Below are 21,324 nucleotides of genomic sequence, written 5' to 3' on the forward strand. Positions count from 1 at the left end.
ATACTAATAACACTTATATTCAGTTCTTTCTTCGTGAGCTCTTTGTGTCACCAAAAGAGATAAATATTCAATCAGAAACATTAAAGTGCTGCAGAAACTTCTGTCAGTCAGAATTTGATTTTCCTGCGTGTCTTGATGATGCAGGTTGACAATCGCTGAAAGTGTCCAGTCAAAATCACTCCTCTTGATAAAAGACTTTCCTCGTCCCTTGTCTCCTTCAGGTGCATTAAAGGAATTAAAAGATGCTTCATCAAGGAGGAGGTGAAACAACTTCTGGGTCGACAGAGGAGAGAGATGATGAGGAGGAATAATTCAATGTAATGAAATCGCCCATAATCTACAGTCGAGAGTCAAGCGATAAAATATTGGATGTTTTATTTCTTATAAATTCTTCACAATAAAAGTCTCACGTTGTTTTGTTATTTAAAAGCTTTAATTATGAAACTGCAAAATCAGGAAATGTTGGGTTTTCATCAGCTGTAACTCACTCTGTAACATGAATCCTATCTATTGAAAGCAAACACAAAACTGTAAAATAAAGCAGATATCTGGAAGTACAAACAACGACACGGGAGACAAACGTCTTTCTCGAGTTGAGTCTCACCACATACGCTTGTTTGAAGTAGAGAAGCTGGTAAGCTTTGGCTCGATTGGTTTGGGATTGACATCTGTCTATTTTTTCTTGTGAAATGGATTACACAAATTATTCTTGTTGGGAAATTTTTTCACTGGACTAAAATGAAACCTAAGGCTAGCTGACATTTTGGTCACAAATGTGCTACTTCAACAGTCATCAAAACAAAAGAGAAAATGTTCCTCTCACCAATGAAATGACACAAACAATGGTATGCTTTCTGTGATTGGTTCAGTTTCAGAGTTCATGTGACAGCCCTTCAAGGCATACCAGCGAACGGTTGTTTAGCCACGCCGTGTTTAAACCGAACAAACAGCACCAAGATGGTAAACACTCCACAGTTTGGTTCAACCAGACTAAACAAGGCTGGTATGAATACGCCCTAAATGAAGACAGCATGTTTCTCACTGGATTATTCAGTGGAATCATAGATGTTAATAGAGTGATAACCTCAATTTTGCTAGAAAATACACATAATATTTTTTATTAAATTCCCTCAAAGTCCCCCAAGTTGATTGGTTGATGCATGGTGGTAATTCTAGTTTTCTGTGTCCCCCACCATCTTCACCTCCTCGTCCTCCTTCACTCATCGTCTCCTGTTCCTCTCTGTCTGTGCAGGAGATAAAGAAAGACTCAAAGAGGGATGGAGGACAGACGAGCATGATCAGATCGGACCTCTCCAATGGAAGGGCCAGCCCCGACTCCAGCGTACGGATAGGCAGGAAAGGTACTGGACTCACACCCGCACGGTCACACACTACATTCATGCACGACGGTCATTCGGCAGGTTTACAGGTCTCAAACATAGATCCTATTAGTGTGAGGTTGGATTTGGGTCAAGCATTCCTCGCTGTCCTAACATGTACACATGCTCAGTGTACACACGTATGCACAGTTGTGGAATGTAACTTGTTAATATTTCAAGGGATAGTTTGGATTTCTTGAAGCTCGGTTGTATGAGGTACTTATCCACAGTCAGTGTTCTTTACAGCAAAACGCTGTGGACAGCAAAACGCATTTTAGCCACCTAAAAAAATCCATTGCAGTTCAACTGTACCGCTTTACCTTGACCAGACCGCAGTTGTTGGTCAACCACTGCCTCGATCTGTTAGTGTGTTTGTGTGTGACTGTGGTGAAACCAGGATAACCCTTTTAAACACCTAAGTCACACGATAATACGCAGAGACTGAGGCAGCAGTAGCCTAGTAACTACCGTGTTCTGCATGGAAAAATTACTGATACTGCAGAAGTTGGTTGGTTTGCTTGGTTTGCTTGGTTTGGCTGCTTATATAATGGTGGTTTCCTGTCCTTTTAAAAAAAAACAAAACAAAACAAAACAAAAAATATATGTTTATATATATATATATATATGTATATATATATATATATATATATATATATATATATGTATATATTATTTCACTCCTCTTCAGTTGACAGCTGAAACGAGTACCAACCAACATGTTCCAACTTCTCAGATGTAAAGATTTGCTGCTTTTTCTTTATTTTTTAATAATTTTTGAGGTTTGGAATAGGTACTAATGATTATTGCTGTTGCTATTGCTTGCTTTGTCCACAACACAAAAATATTCAGTTTGCTGCCAGCAAGGAGTAAAAGAACCAGAAAATATTTACCTTTTTTAAATTACCCAAACCTGTAAAATCAATCATCAAAATAGTTGGTGATTAATTTGATAGTTGACAACTAATCGATTAATTGTTGCAGCTCTAGTTTGGATTGTTGTTGGACAAAACAAACATTGTGAAGGTGTCACTTTGGGCCTATTCTTTATAAAGCAAGCAAACAATCGATTAATTCAGATAATCACCAACCGAATAATGCATGATAAAATCATTGGTTGTAGTCCTGTAGTTCAAAATGAGCTCCACTTTAAACAACTGCAACAGTAAAATCCTACTTTTACATTAATGCGTGAGATAATAATTTAATGAAATAATATATAATAGTATAACAATCACAGGAGACAATTGTCTACATTAAATACTTTTACTTGTAATACTTTAAGTACACTTTTCTGATTATAGTTACTTTTACTTAAGTAACATTTTCACTGCAAGACTTTTACATGTAATGGATTATTTTGGTATTACAGAGTTTCTATGGGTCTTTTAAGAGGCTTAAAAAAGTCAAAAATCCAGTAAGCTTAATTTTAAGCTTTAAAATATTTTGACAGGTCTTAAAATGTTGCTTTTATAAAGTTGCATTAACTTCAGTCTCAGTTTTCACTGTGTTTTGGGGGGAAAAATCTATAATGATGTCACTGTAACACCTACAGAACAAAACCAACATGAATTTTTCTTCATTTTTAGCCAAATTTGATTCATAATAGTCTAAAAAAAAAGTCTTAAATTTAGCTTGTTAAAACCTGCAGAAACCCTGTACTAGTACTTTTACTTAAGTAAAGCCCATGAATGCTTTCTTCACCACTGCATATGGATACATACTGTACACACCCTCACATGAAACTCCTCACAGTTTATCATGAGTGACACCTTGTGGACAGAAGAGGAACTGCAGGGTCTTAGTGCCCCAGCTGGTGTGGAATGAGTCTGGGGTAACGAGGAGACTTAATGAGTGCAAGACAAACAATTGTAAGGCCAGTGTGAAGCGTCTGGTGTCTCCGCTGGTTAGTGAGACTGTCCTCCGACTGAAAGGTCAAAGGTCAGAGGCGTCTGTCTTCGGGGCTTTTAATAAGTCAGCGGACACCTGCTCGCTCACTGGAAGACGAGGATTATGGATCACTGTGTGAGCTGATTATGTTTCATGTAAGCCTGAAATATGTTTGTGTGTGCTCTCAACCTGTGTATGTGTGTGTGTGTGTGTGTGTGTGTGTGTCCACTGCAGGAGAACAGATCCGTAAGCGGAGGTGTAAAGCGGCGTTCAGCTACGTGCCTCAGCATGAAGACGAGTTAGAGTTGAAAATAGGAGATATCATTGAGATCATAGCAGAGGTAAGACTGATCACGCTTGACTGGACTCATAATAATGAAGCTTTTCAGAGTAAAACTCACACAAACATGTTTTTTAAGCACATTTATTACTTGATTTATAACAGGATGTGCATGTAAAACAATTAGAGCTCAAATATATCAAATATATGTTTGTGGTAATTTAAACACAGCGCCAAACATATTTTGTCCAGCAGAGACTTTTTGAAATGTGGAACAGCAGTGGAAGAAATAGGTTTGGGTGTTTAGATTGTGATTTATAGTGATCGTAGTTTGATCTAGGGTCGGCTCCTGATAGTCGATGAGTCGAATCATCAGTCGGAGCCCCAGTAGTCAACTGAGATTCTTTCCGTCGAGGATTCGTTTTTGTTTTCCAGTTTTCTCCTGAGAGGGCTAAACGAGTGGTTGGCAAACAACCATTGTACACAGAGCAGTTTAACAGCTGTTATGTTTACAAACTGAGTTTCAAAATCACCACAAACCACAAAACTACCTGCAATGGAAGCAGAGGAGAGTGATAGAAATGCAGAGCAGGTGATGCTTGCTTGTTTGCTTGTTGTTTGTGGTTGTTTTCGTCCCTGGCAGGCTTAGATTGTTACTGTTAGTATCCGACAACATTTTGGAAAGAGTAAGATGTGTTTCATTTAACCAGAAACAGCTGTTTAATTGTTTACAGAAACTGTCTGTCTCGGTTCGTATTTCCACTGACCCAACAGTCACCAGCTCTGGTTTGGTCAAAATAAATCCTTAATTCACGGCGTGAAGGAGTGCAGGTGATGCTGGACAGCGGCTGCAGCCTCGGGAGAGAAGCTCTGCACGTCCGCTGATTTTATAACTGAACTACAGGAGGAGGCACACTTTAAATTTCTCTCACTGTGCTTTGACTAAAGAAAATCTTAGCCAGGGACAAACCTCGTTTGATTACTGATGCACCGAAGACTGTCTTATCTTCAACAACAGTTATTCAGAGGGGATTCCTTAGGACAAAAGGCTCTCGAAGTGTGGGTCTGTAGTCGAATGTGCATCTGCTGTTGGAGTCCTTGACATGAAAACATTTGGAAACCCCTGACGCAAACTCTTTCAAGTCTTATCAAAGCATATTAAATTCAGTAAAATATGATTTATCTGTCACTTTGCACAAAGTTAATTATGTCGGTTAATTTGAAAATAAAGAACTTCAAAGAAAGATGAGTTTTTGGCCTTTGCGTGCTTAATCATTTTCTGATTAATATCATTATCAGTATTTGTTTATTAACTGTCCCCCCTGCATTTTTGCCTGTGTAGAGACTTTGAGGAACATTTTCATATGTGGTTTTCTAACAGGGGTCCTTGAATGGGTCCCCAGCGAAAAGAATGGAATGTTTTAGCACAAAGAAAGTAAGAAAAGGGGTTAACCATTTGATTGTAATTTACTGTGATCCTTGTTTTACTGCAAGCTGTCTTTGATTAAACAGGAGAATTTACTTTTAAAAGATCCAAGAGTTGAAGCAGAGCTCAGGTCCGCTGGGAGTTTGTTCCACGCGTGTGTACGTGGCGCACAGAAACTGAACGCTGCCTCTCTGTATTTAATTTGGACTCTGGGGACAGCGAACACACCTGAGACCACCTGAGAGGTCTGGGCAGCAGATCAGAGATGTGTTTGAAACCAGGAAAAAGAAAAACACAGGTGTGATTGATATTATTAAAGACTCAACGGTCTTGGTATCACTTCATGGAACAGAAAACCATATAAACCTTTTTTTTTTTTTAATCTGGGTACAAAAAGGATTGAACGCAGTTATCGTTTGACTGGAGAAGTTTCAACACTACTTTGAACTGGATTATTTTGGTTTGGAGCACTGATACCCAGCTTTAGAAGTGAAATAATGAAGCAGTTAATTCTTTAGTTGGTTAAAAGAAATGAAACACTCACTGTTGCAGTAGTATTTGTGGGTTTTCTTAGTCTTCAGTCAGAGCAAATCGAACACGTTTGGGTTTTAGACTGTTTGTAGAACTGAACAAGCATTTTGAAGCTCAAGATTGTTAACTTCACTTTGACTTTCAACTTTATTGGTCCCCGAAGGGCAATTTGTTTTGCAGCAAGACATAAAAACAATAAAAAAAAATAATACAAAAAGCCTACACAGGGTACATCAAAGTGGAGAGGAAGGGGAGGTCGGCACAGAAGTGGTCCCAGGTTGACACACATCACAGACCGTGACATTCATTTCTTTTTTTTTCCCCATATCACAAATTTACCTCCAGGGGCTTTAAAATCTACAGCCTATAAAATAAGATGTGCCTTTATTGATCCCCTGTTGGAGAACTTTGATTTTGATACAGCAGCACAAAAAAGAACCAGGGCGCGGGGAAATGTAGTAGGAAATAAGATAAAAATAGAAATTAAGTCCAAAATAAATAGGATAAAAATGCATTACAATATAATACTATATACAGAAACTGAGAATGTGCAACGTGCAAATGTTTAAGTCAAACAGATTGTTTATGTGCATGTGAAGGAGCTCCCCTAAATCAGATAAAGGAAAAAATCCCCCCAAAAACAATATAATGGAGAAAAATAGAAGAAGATGGACCCGTCCTCCAGGACATACTGACATGCCATGTGTGCAGGACAGACCAATGTTTTAAGATAACAGTATGGACACACAGGATGATTAAATTATAGTTAGACTGCAAACATAAAATGAAGAATATGGAGCAACTTCAGACCTGAGCCAAGCAATCTCCTCTTCATCCCAGACAGAGGACAGACTACTGCTAGAGACAAAACTATAACTGATTAATCAAGTAAATAATTGGTAGATTAATCAGTAACACTTGTTAGTTTGAATCGTAAAGCGATTCTTATCAAAAACGTTGGCTGTTGTGTATTATTATCAGATTTTTCTTTTTTTGGACTCTCAAATATCAATACGAGCGTCAAGAAAATTGTCAGTCAGGCCGTCTAAAATATTGAAATGATCTGAAGCACGTTTGCATTGGAGACAGATGGAGATGTGGCTGAAGCAAGGAAAGTCTATAGAAATTTTGAGATATTGAATTTTGAGAAATAATAGACAATAGAGCAAAAAGAAGTGAAACAGATTAATCAGGAGAATAGAAATCACAGTGCAGTGCATATGAATGAGTTGCCCCAGATTTCATTAAATAAAAGACTGTGGGAAACACGAGCTTATTACGGCTCGGTTTAAAAGAACTGAGAGCTGAAGGAGACCTCAAGTCTTCTGGGAGTTTGTTCCAGGTGTTTGCGGTGCACAGAAACTGAGCGCTACTTCTCCATATTTAGTTTAGACTCTGGGGACGGTGACACCTGATAGATCTTTATGTAACAGCAGATCAGAAATGAATTTTAGCCACAAACCAGGGAAAAGGAAAGTCACAGGTGCGACTGATGACGTTAAAAAGACAGCGTCCAGGGTGTTTCCTTGGTCCTGGTATTGTGCTCACTGGCTTAAATTTGTTTCACCTGTGATTTTCGTGCCGTGACGAGTCAAAATGTCTGCTGTGCAAAAAGGTCAGTTTCCTTCTGATGAGCCCAGCTGCCACTCTGATGTGACCTTCAGACAAAATTAACTTTAAACCTTAACACAACTCTTCCTCTTCCTCTTCACACTGGGGTTTTCAGTGAGCTACATGAGTGTTTGTGCGTAGATTTCTGTGCGTGGACATGCAGATGTCTGTGTAAATGTTTGTTAATGTGTGTGTGTGTGTTTGTGTGTGTTCAGGTAGAGGAGGGCTGGTGGGAGGGATTTCTAAATGGGAAGACTGGAATGTTTCCCTCCAACTTCACCAAAGAAATCCTGACAGAGTCGGACCCGCCCTCTTTAGACACGCCCACCTCACAGGAGGAGCAGCGCAGCAGCCGCACAAGTGAGTCTCTCAGCCAATCAGATGATGGGAAATGCACGAGGAGGAAGAAACAACACTTCAAGGACACAGCGCAGCTTACCTGCTGTTATATCACACTTAAAACCATGAAGACTATCTTTTTAATCTATCTGTTTTCTTTTAAACACAAAACATGTGAGAAAAAGTTGCTGAAAACACTGAGAACTATGTAGTATTGACCGGTAGACTTTTGTTCACAATTTCTGTGTTCAGGATTTTTTAAAATTTTTATTTAATTTATTCTTTTGTGGACCTGAAATTAAAGTTTGGCTGCGCGGTTGACCGTAAAATCAAAAGTCAAACTGAACCACTCATTTAGAGAATTGTGACTCTCTCACAAGGCACCCACATAAGGCCATGGTCACACATGCGTGAATGAATGGGAGTGGCCATCACAGGCCGAGGCAAGCGACAGTCAGGTCTTTCCTCTTGAGTGAGGCTGCGACGCCACCTGTCAAAGTTCATCAAAGTTGAACTGAATTTGCGCATGTGTGACCTGTGGAATAAGAATAAAACATAAGCAACAGGCTCTGGTTGCAAAATGAATGACTTATGATGTTTAAATTTTCATGATATTTTCATTTAAATTATTAAACCTTTACGGCAGTGCTGCAGTGAACTAACACTGTGTATTCTGTGTGTGTAGGTAAAGACAGTCCAGGCAGTGAAAGTGATGGAGGAGACAGTCGGTCAGAGACGGGGTCAGGAGAAATCCAACCCAAGAAGGTAATCAATGATGTGCTGTACAGATTTAACTCTGATGCTGCAGAATGTGCAGCTCTTTCCATATATACATTTCTCTGCAACTCCAAAACAATTCATTTTTAATGCACTTATTTCAGTGTTTTAGTCTGAGGACCATCATCAGACAAGGATGATCTGAAACTCTGCAAAAAAATCTTTATTCCTTATTTCAGTCTGTTTTTAATAAGTCTGGGTTTTGTACTGGTGTCACTTTGGATTCTGGTAAACGTGAGATGTGAGAGCATATCTGACTATTTTTCTTAAGTTTTACAAACCAAACATTTGATCAATTAATATAGAAAGCAGGTTAATCAATATTACAAATAATCACGAGTTGCAATCCTATACAAAATAGTTCCACTTAAGCCAACTACAAAAGCAAAATGTTGCTTTTACAGTAATGCAAAAGTAATAATAATTCCTCCTGCCTGTAGCGAACACTGTGAACTTCACACAGAGTCACATTTAGTTTGAAATCCGGCAGGTTTCCTTTATAACACAAAACAGGAAGGTGACACTGTTTTTCCCAGAACAAAATAAAAAATAAAACCACCTGCTGGTGTGACGAAGGCCACCAGTCATTTTCCCAAAGGTCACATCTCCTTACAGCTATAGTTACAACAATCAGAGTTAATGCTGCAAGTGTATTTAATATAAGATTATTTATGTTTTGAAGAAATACTCCAGGAAAATCTATTTTTGAATATGAAAATTTATCAGCTTGTCAGTTTGAGAACCATTTTGACATTGTCTCTTGCTCCTGATTGGTTAAGACAAAAGAAAACAAAACAATCCACTAGGCTGACATGAAAACGACAGCTAAGTCTGCATCCAAATGTAAATTTTAAATGAATTTCAAGAAAACTGGCGAAAGAAAATGCAAATTAATGCACGTTTCCATCCACTACCGTGATGCAATTGTTAGGATCAGGTTCGTAAAGTTAAACAGCTGGTGGCACTGATTCTCCAGTTAGGTGCCATTAAATCACTGTAGAAGAAGAGTGAACGGCGAGATGACGTAATTAAAACCACACTGACAGTACCTAGTCAGGGTGAGTGAATGAAGTGAAACTAAATGAAGATTCAGTCTGATTATCAGACTAACAATGTGCCAAAACTCACAGTATGTGTTGACGGTGCAGCCAGCAGTTTAGATTTGCTGCACGCAGCTACATTTGCTGAAGGTCACAAACAGCTCCGAGAGTCAAACGGAAGCTGTTATCAGTCATATTTTGGGAACAGCATGAGCGTCTGGGACAAACTGAGCATTCAGACAAGACGACAGACAGTGGAGAAGTGAGATTATGCTGCAGTGTTGGTGACTCTGGATGACATTTAAATCCACTGAAACTCCTCCAGCAGACTGCAGCTGCTGCCACCCACAAAACAAGCTGCAAACTTTCAGGGTCACCTCTGTACAGCTGAGATAAAATGAAAAATGTCTTTTAACTCCTTTTAGGTCACATCCCCAGTCATATAGTGCACCTTTTTAGCAATATACGCCAAAACTAGGAGGTTATTTGCAGAGCAATTTGTCAGTACTGACTGAACTTTACTACTATGTACTGGATTTTAAGATGTATGACATTTATTTCACCAAGGGCAAATAAACTATTTTGCAGTGTTAATGAAAATGAAAAATAATTTGTGTATCTGCCCTGTAATTTAGAACCGCTCCAAAATTAAATGGGCTCTTCCTTGGCCGACGTTACACTCTTCCACCAAGTTTCAAGAAAATTAGATCAGTAGTTTTTCCATAATCCTGCAGACAAACAGACAAACAAACAGCGCTGAAAATATGTGCAGAGGTAAAAAAAAAATAACCATGTTATCTTCCTGTAAAACGAAATATAACATGTGCTTACATAAGATTGAACCAACCAAATTCAACTATATCATGACATCTGCTCAGTCAATCAGTCTTAGCAGGACAGAGCTGCCGTTCGTTTGTTAGCTAGCTAGCATCGTTACAGTATGTGTGTTATGACATGTCCACCTGTCAAAGTTCAAATCAAATCCTTCCACACATTATGTCCCACCTGCCCATCCTGTTTCAGTTGGAAATTTGTCACGACACAGAAACTGACACAGAGGCTGTAATCTAAAAGGGTTAAAAATATTTAATCTTTAAATAATGCTTTAAATGTCGTCTTTCATTACGCGTCATTTGACTTCTTTAATCCACCTGTAGATCCGAGGGTTTGGCTTTGGTGACATCTTCAAGGACCAGCCCATCAAGCTCAGACCGCGGTCGATGGATGTGGACTCAGAGGTGGACAAGGTGAGACACGCGCACACACACACACACACACACACACACACACACACACACACACACACACACACACACACACACACACACACACACAGTGGACACGCTTACTTCATACATTTTTTGATACTGTGATCATTGTATTGTGAGTATTGAGGGAAGGAAGTCTGCAGTCTTGGCTCCTCCCCTTCCTCCGTTTCAGTTTAACAGCACAGGAAGTGGTTTTAATGTTGACACACACAACAACACACACACACACACACACACACACACATCCTGCAGGGATTTGACAAGCAAAGCAGAAGTGAGAGCTCCACAGGGCAGACAGAGAGAGAGGGAGAGAGGAGGGGAGGTAATACAGCGTTTCACTGACGTTTACATATTCACACACACACACACACACACACTGTCTGCTGCTGCTGCTGGAGCTCCGTCCGTCCGTCCGTCTGTCTGTCTGTGTTTAACTGGAACCAGAGGAGAGGACGGTAGGGTCAAGTTTTCTCTATTTCTGTTCCTCGTTTAGATTTTTGTTTTCTTCACACATGAGATTAATTTTGTTTTCATCCTTTTGATTCTCATGTTTCTTCTTCTGTTACCCTCAGATTTTCTCTCTGCTTCAGGGGCTCTGTTTCATGTTGAATTAAAATGCTCAGTTGCTCAGAGGGTTTGGAGTTAAATGTACAGATAAAGCATGCAGAAAAGTATTTTTATGCCTTTTTTTCTTATTTAGATTACAGAAGAAAGGAACAAATGAACAAGTCTCTGTCTCTATAAAGGGTTATTTGTCTGCTGAAGGTCAAAATACCAGTTCAAAGGCTGCCTCACCCTGCCAAGAATTTTTAGACATTTCTAGAGGGAGATGCTGAATACTTTATATTTTTTGTCATGCAAATGCACAAGTTAATGGATATGGGATTAAAGGGTCAGTTCACAAAAATTACAAAGAACTTTTCACCAAAATTTTAAGCTGTTTAAAATTCATACAGTGTGTCTGAAACGCTCTGAAAATATAACCAAAAGTACCTGCATGTCTAGAAACCAGTGGGAGGAAGAAAATGTCTTTTTTAGGAACAGATCAGCAGTATGCTACATACAAGTGTTATATATCCTCTGAAAGCTGAGAACCTAAAGAGTAATCTGAGATGCAGTTCAGCACCGTGTGTCATGTTTTTCTAGTCATAAATCTGTTATAGAAATTGTGTTTTCTTTAGGTGTCTATTCAAATCTTGAGAGTTTAAGATATATAATGGCTTAGGATGTATATGATGACCATTCTCAATGTTCAGTTATGTCTTGTAAGTTGTTGCAGCAATTTTTTGGATTGATTCTCCCATTTTTTAACACTCAAAATTGATAAAAATGGTTAGAAATACCACATTAAGACATCAAGACTTTAAGGAACACCATGCAAAAATATATGCTGTGATTTGGCAGCAAAAATCTTATTTGTAGATTTTTGTATTTTAAATGGTATTTTTCAGCGATGTTCTGGAAACCCCCATATTATCAATATATTTAGGAAAGCTATACATTGTCTGAATGCCGCAAGTCTCTAGTTTGTAGTTGGCTGTGATTATCCAAGAGGTCACTGCAGGTCATTTTGTATGTTGATGGTGAAATTAAATGGTTACCATGGGGACAAAAATCATCACTCATGAATAATAACTGAGCTCACTGAATCCACAAGCTTCCCAGGCAGATCCAATTTATGCAACTCCAACACCGTTTAGGGATCCAATTATGCAGAAATATTTAGCCTCCTTTTTGAGAAGCTAGCACGACGTATCAGTCGACCCGTGGACGGCTGAGGTCATCTAGTTTCATACGATACCAGCATCTTTATTTCAGAAAAACTGAAGATAGTAATGTTGGCCACGGACGACAGCATCCATGAAGAGTTAAGAAGTTTATTGCCACGTCCATGACCTTATCTATGTTCATGAAATTAAACATTGTTCCTGGCAGGGTGAAACTGCTTTTGGAAGCCCATAAAACTTCCTGATTCCTTTATTTTGTAATCAAAATAAACAACCTTTACAAAATCCTGCTTTATGTAGGATTTTATGCTCTTTATTTCTTTTAATCTTTATTCAACCATGATAGTTGCATTGTGAGTAAGAAACTCTTTTTGAAGGGAGACATTGTGAAGATATTCAGCAGCCTTAGATTAAAAAAAGATAGTTGCAAAGGAGACAAAATAAAAAAAAAGCACAGGAAACTCACATTACAAGCATTTCAAAGAGTTAGTTGTGCAGCCAGGTAAATTAAAACAAGAATCTGCCTATAAATTCTTTCATTCTTCAATTTAAAAGCATTTTATGGGATGAGACACACAAATTCCCCTTTTCCAATTTCCCTCCAGACATTTGGGACAGAGAACATAAAGAAAAGATTTGTTTATTTATTTTTTGCATCATAACCTCATCAACTGCACCAAACCTGAAAGTCAGCCAATGACACCGAGGCTGAGCCACAACGCATGAATCACTGCACATTTTGAGATAAAAGCTGAAATTTAGAGGTGAAGAAAATAAGAGACATGTGATAAAGATGCAATTAATTAAGTGGGTGAAAAACACAAATACAACTGTTTTTCAAACAGCTTTTAAAAGCCTCCACTGGTCATGAAACCGTCCTATAATCCCTGTGTGTGTTTGCTCTGAGGATGTTTGTCAGCCTGTCCTGCTGAGCGGGACGTTGTTATGTTTCTTTATGGTCAGACGAGTCTCTCCGCTCTCTAATGAGGCTCTGGAGGAGGTGACAGCAGAGAGTCTCCATCCGGGACGGTGGGGGGGGGGAAGGGACGCTGAGTCATGTGAAGCCACGTCAAACTTTATAACTGAACTGGAGGGTCGGCTGCTCGTACAACGCGGATGCAGCAGCAGCAGCCATGTTTCGTGCGTCGCTGCACAGATGCTCACCGTGATCGAATGCTGGTTTAAGTATGTTTTGAGTGCTTTTTTTCCGCTGGCTGACAAATTATAATCTGGATTATTCTTGTGCCTCTGTTCAACATCTGGCTCTGATGCCAGAAAAAGGGGAAGTTTCTGTGATTTTTTTTTTGTTTTTTTCTTTGCGGTGACTCAAAGTCACTCATCCGTGAGATCAGCTGAGTCTTCAATGGTACAGTAAAACAAAAGTCAACAGGGTGGAGGTTAGGAGGGGAAGTTGATCTCTATGACGAATTTCCTTTAAAACACACTGTCAAATGAATTAAGTAATACAATATTCATGGTTAACACCAGGTTTAGCTAGTTTTTGAGGTGCCATTGACAGGGATCACACTAGTTGGCTGTCTAGTTTCAAATATGTAATAGAAAAATTCAGTTTTACCCTGCAAAGTTCTTGATTTCCTGATCACATATACTGTATGTATTTTTTATTTCTCGTATTTGTTAATAGGAAGTTTTGAGCCCAGCAAGGGAGATATAATCATTTCCAAGGCTCATTGTCCATTGTTATTGGACAATGAAATATATTTAGATGCATTGGACCAATTTATTTTATTTCCTCACAGTCAGCAGAACAGTGGAGTCAAACAGAAGAAAGGCGTACAGAAATATTTGGTGTCTTTATGATGTTATTTTGATAATAATAATAGAGAGCATGGTGACGGTCTGATGCAGTGTCATAAAGTTAGATTTTGTCTGTGCTTTATACAGCAGTTAGGTGACTCAGAGATAAACTCGGCCTTGTTCTGTTTTCAAAAACGCTGGAATATATCATTTTAATTTAACGTCCCATGAAAAACAAAAAAAGGCCAAGAAAACGAGAAAGTTCTATGATAAAATAGGAGTGGAGTTGATCTGATTGGTTGAAGTTAGCTTGTGTTAGATGTGATACAGATGGTTCATCCAGTCACCTGCCGACTGTTTTTTTGAAGTGCCTGCCCTTTTCCAAACAGTTTCTAAATATGACTTCCCAAACCATCTGGCGTGTCAGATTAGCTGTCGACTCGGCTCGGTACAGTATTCCCTGTCGTCAAACTGGCCCCTGTCGGTTTTCGAGGCTGTGTTTGGTCCCCGCTCCGGCTGTGTCCCGCTGACCACTTGCCTGGCTCCGTTTTTGGTGCAAAATGCTTTCCGTCTCATCCAGAATAGTGAAATTGACTGCCATTTTGCAGGAATCGCACAGGAATTCCACAGGAATCCCCTGGGAGTCCTGTCTCAAGTCTCTTCTGCGCCTCCCAGCTGCAGGCCTGAAAATCCCCTCCTCTCAGTGGCTCTCCCCTGGTGCTCCGAGCTCCCAGTCCAGACTAGCTAACTGCAGGTAGAGTTAGCCGTTACTCTGGTGATACGCAGCCCCATTTTTGTTTGTTTGTTTTGTTTTCACTGATAGCACATCAGTGTTTTGTTTACAGGATGTTTGTTTCACAGTTTCAGTGTGAAACCTACACAGAGTTGAGTAACTACACTGACACCATGCAGGATTTAGTCTGGTTTGAATTTCCTGCCTCTTTGTTCTGCGGGTGATTTGGTTAACAGTGATGCGGCTCTGAAACACTAAGATGTACAGTACAGTAAATGCAGCTTTAGGGTCATGTGAGGTCCCTCCAGCACTAAATAACACAATAATTCTTCTTTTCTTTTCAGCGCTAAAAGCTGTGAAATTAAAAAAAAAAAATTTATTGGGTCAATCCCAGAAACGTGATAGTCGGACATTAAAACGTCTCTGTGATGTTGTCATTATGTCTCAATGGCTGTGGCACCACATGGGTCTCATTACAGAGGGGAGGAGAGAAGGAGGAAAGGGTGTAGAGAGACGAATGAAGCTGGCGGAGGGGGAGGAGGCGGCGGCGTGGATTTTTTTTTCTCCCCGGGCCAAACAGAACAGAGCTGCGTGTGTGTTCGGGACAGACCGGGTCTTGTCAATGCATGTATGTGTGTGTGTGAGTGTGTGTTTTCCTGTGGAAGAGCCACCCTGGTTCCACAAACACCGTCGAGGGATCCACTCCAGCCGGAAAACAACGGCTCCTTTAACAGCCCACACAGCGCACACACTCATACACACACTCAGCATACACTCATCATCAAGTCAGCATGGTGGTTTTTGTGCTAAATCCGATCTCATCCTCTCTAATTAGCTGGTTAGATTGGAGCTGTGGGACAGTGCTGTTCACTGGAGAATAGTGATTATTTCAAGCTAATTGTTGTTTATTTTTGTCTTTCAATGTATTTTTTTTACCCTTTCATTTGTGAGATTAGCTCATTTTTACATGACCCTCCCTTGTTTCACTTGTGATTTTACATCATGCCGGCATTACAGATGTCAGTGTTTGGTGCATGTCAAGTTGTTGAGTAATTCCTTTTTTAAAAATGCATATCCCAGGTAGACTAGCAATCACTATGTGGCGGTTAAGTCTAAATAAAGATAAACTGAAGATAAAGATATATAGTGATAGCATTTAACCAATTAGCCACTTTTGCTTTTAGCATTTAGTACGTCAAAGAGCCAGAGTGGGTAACATGGTGAATGTGATTCTTAGTTTTGTTAGGTAAATACTTGTTTTTATCGTTATGATTTTATATCTGTCCCACGAAGACTCGTTTTATAGAAGCTAAAGAGGCTCTAAATAAAGGAAAATTATGATAAAGAATAAAGTAATGTAATAGTAATAGCATTTAACCCCCGTATGAAAGTAGCAATTTTGCATTTATGAGGCCACTTTTAGATGTTTTATTTTTCTAATTACTGGCCAACATACATGGTAAGCAATGACAAATGTCAAAATGTTTTTGCAGTTGAACTCAATTGCTGGAAATTTAGCATGTAAGGCAAGGCAATTTTATTTATACAGCACCAATCATCCACAAGGCAATTCAAGGTGCTTTACAGAACTTGAAAATGCATTAAAATAGAAACATTAAAAGAACATTAAAATTGTGTTTGAGATACTTAAAAACAAAAGCTAAAAGCAGGACAATAAATAGTTTAAAACATTACAGAAAATGCATTTAAAGAAAGAAGCAAACATAAAACAAAAGCAACAGCAGACAGATGTAAAAACAATAGCTACAGATTATCCTAAAAATATGTAACGTATCCACTTCACTGGTAGGCTGCAGTAAACAGTAATGTTTTAAGCCCTGATTTAAATGAGCCGACAGTTTCAGCTGACCTCAGGTGTATATATTATGTAGTATATATATATATGTAATATATTATCAAACAGCACTTTCATACATTCACTGATTATACTGGGAGGAAGATGCACAGGTGTCAGTTTCTGTACTAATATTAGCGAGTCAATGTGCTCTTCTGCCGTCACTCACGCCAACAACAGAATCAAAGGTCACGCTATCCCCCAGAGAGTTTGGTGAAACTCGTCATGACAGGCACAGGAAGTCTCACACCGAATTAGACAGGATATAACCAAAAACGGAAAGTGCTCTGCTGATTATAAAACCATTATGTCTATTGTAGGCGTGATGTGAATGTGTCTGAAACTAAAGCTGTCGTTCACTCAGGTCAACGAGGGGAAAGCAGCGAGCGTCGCCCCTGAAACCATGAAGACCGAACCTGACAGCAAAACCAAAGGTAAGAAACTTTACTGTTACATAGATCATGCTAACAAAAATAACAATATAAATGACATGGTTAAGCAGTCTGATAAACAGTTAGGATATTTTCCTTAACCAGTCATAGTAGCTCTCCACAGTTCTTCCTTTCCTTTTGATTGACTGAGCCGCATTTGAAGCTGTTGTAAAATACTCTGTGAATGCATTACATCAGATTAACAAATTGTTACCGGTTGGGCAAAGCGTGGAGGAAAATAAAATAAAAAGAAGTCACTCTGAAATTAATGACAGCGAAGCAAAGAAACAAAGCCAGCACCACTAAATAAACTATGTGGTCTGTTCTCTGTTTTCAGACCTGGTGTGCTGAGAAAGATCTGGCTTTTGATTTTAAAACAATCACTAAAATATTGTTAAATCAGTTTTAAGCCCCTGTGAAAAAGAGGAGAGGTGAACCATATGGTTTCAGCCTACGTGCATCAGTGACTCACTGACCAGACGATCCTGGTGTTTGCTGAAAGGTCCTGACTTCATCATTAGCAACAGCTTTTTCTTGGGGTCATGAAAAAAATTAGCTGAGGCCGGAGAAATCGTGTTACTGACGGAGCATAATTATGAATTGTCTGCAGTCTGGCTACAATGAGAAAAGATGCTGGAGCAACATCATCGTTTCAGGCACTGCACAATTAAAAACACACCTGTCCAGAGTCAAACACACCTGTACCTGCAAAGAGGAGGAGCGCTGATATAATTGAACTACTTCAACAACTGCACAATTAATATAGTCACTATCCTATTAAATGCTAATAAACGCTGATTTTTAAACAGACTTTCCACTGCGTCTGTGTGTTGACTGGCAACCACTCTGCTAGATGCTGCTAAAGATAACATTACTTGGTGGAAAACGATTTTTTGTTAATGAATTGTTGCAGTTGTTGTGTGCTTGTTTTATGTCAGGTTTATGTAGTAACTGTTAAAAGCATTAAGTCATGTACAGTGACTGAAGGACAGCTAAGGGGTTTTAACAGCGTCTCCGTCAGCTCTTCTAAAATCACTGTAAACCAAGGCCTCTGTTTTGTTTTGTTTCAGCTCACCCACAGGGGCAGTTCTTCCTCTTTTTTTTCTGAGAGTTTTCTGAGCTGTTCTTGTGACAAGACGACTCTGTCTACTGTGAACAAGGTTAATTTATTTCCTAGATCATTTTACAAGTGTTTTATAATTAGTTTTAGTTGTAGTTCCTTTTAAAACAAAAAATATACACAAAAATGATATAGGAAATGGTCATTGCTTTTGCAGTGATGTAGTCATTTTAATGCCAGAGTTTGCAAGTTGAAGTTCAGGGGCTGCAGCAGTTTCCCCCCTGACACTGTTTTGCAGCAGCACCGTTGTTGCATCCTGCTCTTAGCTCCACCCAGGATGATTGTGATTGGTTTAGAGAAATGCAAACGAGCAGCAGAATATCAGTGTGTGGAGCCAGACCTTTCCTCCAACGCCGAGTGCCGTCAAGAGAGACAAATAGTCCTCTCTTCTGTGATGTGCAAATTATGCTAAACCACGATAACCTTTAAAGGTGCTGCATATGACATTTATGCCACCAGAGGGCGCAGTAGAACAAAACAAACGTGTGCTTCATTTTCTTAATTAAAAAAGAAAGAAAGTGTCATCTGAACAACATAATTGTGTAACTACATGGCTCTTGTCTGACTTTGTGTTGAATTTTGATTGACAGTGCGGGAGCAGTGTAAAGTCCTCTTTCCATACGAAGCACAAAATGAAGACGAGCTGTCCATCAAAGAGGGGGACATCGTCAACATCATCACAAAGGTGAGTCGGTGTGTGTTAACTTGGTTCATGTGTGGGCGTGTCTGCTCTGATTCTCGCATGTTTGCATCATTTGGTTACTTTGATTTGTTTGTGCGGTGAAGGGAAATACAATTTGCATCCAGGCGCACATTAAATACATTTCTGCAGCTCAGAAACACTTTGCTGTCTGTCGTCCAGGACTGCGCTGATGCGGGCTGGTGGATGGGTGAGATCGGGGGGAGGCAAGGAGTCTTCCCAGACAACTTTGTCAAGCTGCTAGAAGTGGAGAAAGAGGTGAGGACGCTTGTGCAGAAGTCGTCTGTTTACCGTGATGTCAGAAGGAGGACAAAGTGTCGCAGACATGGTACATTCCTGGAGTGTTTTTGTGATGTTTCTGTGTCTGTGTGTGTTTTCAGAGACCAAAGAAACCACCTCCTCCCAGCGCGCCGTCAGCCAAACACACCACCACAGGTACAGTAACACCTCACACCAGCTTGTTCTCTTCCTCTCCAGTATGTGATGTTCTGACTACAGAAGACTATTAGAGCCGGATATAAGAGGAAAACATGAGCGGAGAGAATTCTTTAAAATATAACATTTAGAGAATAAAAGTTAATATACTGAGAATAAAGTCAAAATTATGAAAATTCATTTAAAATGAATCAACTTTATTCTTGACATTCCCATTTTATTAACATTTTGACATTTTCGACATTTCAATGTTACTCTCGACATCTTTTTTCGACTTTAATCTTGATGTTTTGACATTTTTTAAAATTTATTCTGGACGTTTTGACTTTTTTTTTTTAACTTTGGTCTGAACATTACGGCTTAATTCTCAACATTTCAACTTCTTTCAACTTTACTCTTAACATTACAATTTTATTCTAGAAACTTCAACTTAGGTCTCAAGATTTTGGCTTCTGTCAACTTTATCCTTCATTTTGCAACTTAATTCTGGGCATTTTTTAAACTTTTTTTCTTGGTCTTCTGACTTTATTTTTTAACATTTTGGCTTTTTGGACTTTATTCTTGACATTCTGACTTTATTCTCAACATTTTAACTTTTCTTTCAGCTTTATTTTATTCAGCGACTTTTTTTTATTTTCCTCATTTCAGAGTTTTTATACTTTATCAGCAACATTTGGACTTTTTTCAACTTTATTCTCAGCATTTTGACTTTATTCTTGACATTACAATTTTATTGTCAATATCTCGACTTTACTCTCGACATTACGTCAACATTTCAACTTTATTCTCAGCATTTTGACTTTATTCTTGAAATGCAAATAAATAAATAAATTCTTCCTCCCTTTATTTCCTTACCCTTGTGCCTGGTTCTAATCATTTCCATGTGTATGAGAGAAAAAGAGAGACAGATGAAAACAAAAAACAGAAACCTGTAAACTCTGACCTGTAGAGAAAAAGTCGGAGGCCAAGAAGGTTCCTCCTGAGCGACCTGAACATCTGCCACAGAGAGACCAGGATCGAGGTAAAGTCTAACCCCGCTCAGCTCGCCTTCAGTCTGCAACTACTGCAGCAGCTTACACCTCTCTCCTGATCTGTTCAGCTGGCAACGGACAGATCACCAACTTACGCGCCTGATATCACTAATCCAGCATTAATATTTGCTGTTTAGCTCTGCAACATAAAAGAGAGACTCGATGTCAGAGCGGAACAGGACGAGGGTGTTACATGGAGCCAAACGTGCTGGTTTCTGTCGGGTGGATGCTGAAACAAAAGCAGGAGAAATATCACTTTGTTTGTTCTCCTTTGTAAAGCAGAGGAACAAAGCTTTGATTGAAGAAACAGTGTCAACATCATTCTGCGTGCAACAGGAAGCTTCGGGGCACTGTGGTTTTGATCTTGATGCACACTGGCACCGACTGGTGCGAAACATAAGCTTTCAGTCGTCTCATGATATCATATTAGTTCAAATCAAATAGAATTAACCTGACAAAGGTTTTCCAATATCCGAACATCCTACAAACACAGTATTTGATCCCAGGGTGTCAGGAATACCTGACTTTTTTAGTTTTAGTCAACTGTGGTAGAAAAAGTCAAGTTAAAGTACCTGTAAACACTTTCTGTGATGCCTGTGTCTATAATGCATTATAATGTCTTATACTGTGCGTATGGCAATGTATAATTATAGTTTTAAGTACTCATGAATATTCATAATGATTCAAAGCAAACATTTTAAAATTACGTATAAGGTCAAGCATCATAATACATCATAATTTGTGGTCACTTACTGACATTTTACTTTTTTGTCTGGGATCATAGTAGTTGCAATCTTTTAAATATGTGTTATAATTACTTTTATAAAGCATTATAATGTCATAAGTTACTCTAATCACTGGGTGGTTTAAAAATATGAAAGAGAGACATGAAGTCTATGCAAGAACAACACAAAAACTTCATTTGTTGTAAAAATTTGTTGAAATAACGTGCAGTAAAATGACCTAAACATTATAATCCTCACCCTAAGAAGTGTT

The 21,324-nt window shown here is 39.0% G+C and overlaps 1 protein-coding gene across 4 annotated transcripts in view; it reads left to right on the top strand.

Annotated features, from left to right (window-relative positions):
- The window catches only part of sh3kbp1 (SH3-domain kinase binding protein 1), a 48,625-nt gene that overhangs the window by 24,208 nt on the left and 3,093 nt on the right, over positions 1–21,324 (top strand). For 2 of the 4 annotated variants that reach the window (XM_084747579.1, XM_084747581.1), the window contains 10 exons: positions 1,253–1,361; positions 3,501–3,607; positions 7,330–7,474; positions 8,139–8,218; positions 10,428–10,517; positions 16,976–17,045; positions 18,753–18,847; positions 19,025–19,120; positions 19,243–19,297; positions 20,247–20,318. In XM_084747579.1, coding sequence (XP_084603705.1) covers positions 1,253–1,361; positions 3,501–3,607; positions 7,330–7,474; positions 8,139–8,218; positions 10,428–10,517; positions 16,976–17,045; positions 18,753–18,847; positions 19,025–19,120; positions 19,243–19,297; positions 20,247–20,318 — 919 coding nt within the window. The remainder of the gene's footprint in view (positions 1–1,252; positions 1,362–3,500; positions 3,608–7,329; positions 7,475–8,138; positions 8,219–10,427; positions 10,518–16,975; positions 17,046–18,752; positions 18,848–19,024; positions 19,121–19,242; positions 19,298–20,246; positions 20,319–21,324) is intronic. The other 2 variants (XM_084747580.1, XM_084747582.1) reach the window with 1 other exon arrangement.

The sequence above is a fragment of the Lutjanus erythropterus genome, chromosome 21, assembly GCF_056507025.1.
Source record: "Lutjanus erythropterus isolate fLutEry1 chromosome 21, fLutEry1.hap2, whole genome shotgun sequence".
Lineage (NCBI taxonomy): Eukaryota > Metazoa > Chordata > Actinopteri > Lutjaniformes > Lutjanidae > Lutjanus > Lutjanus erythropterus.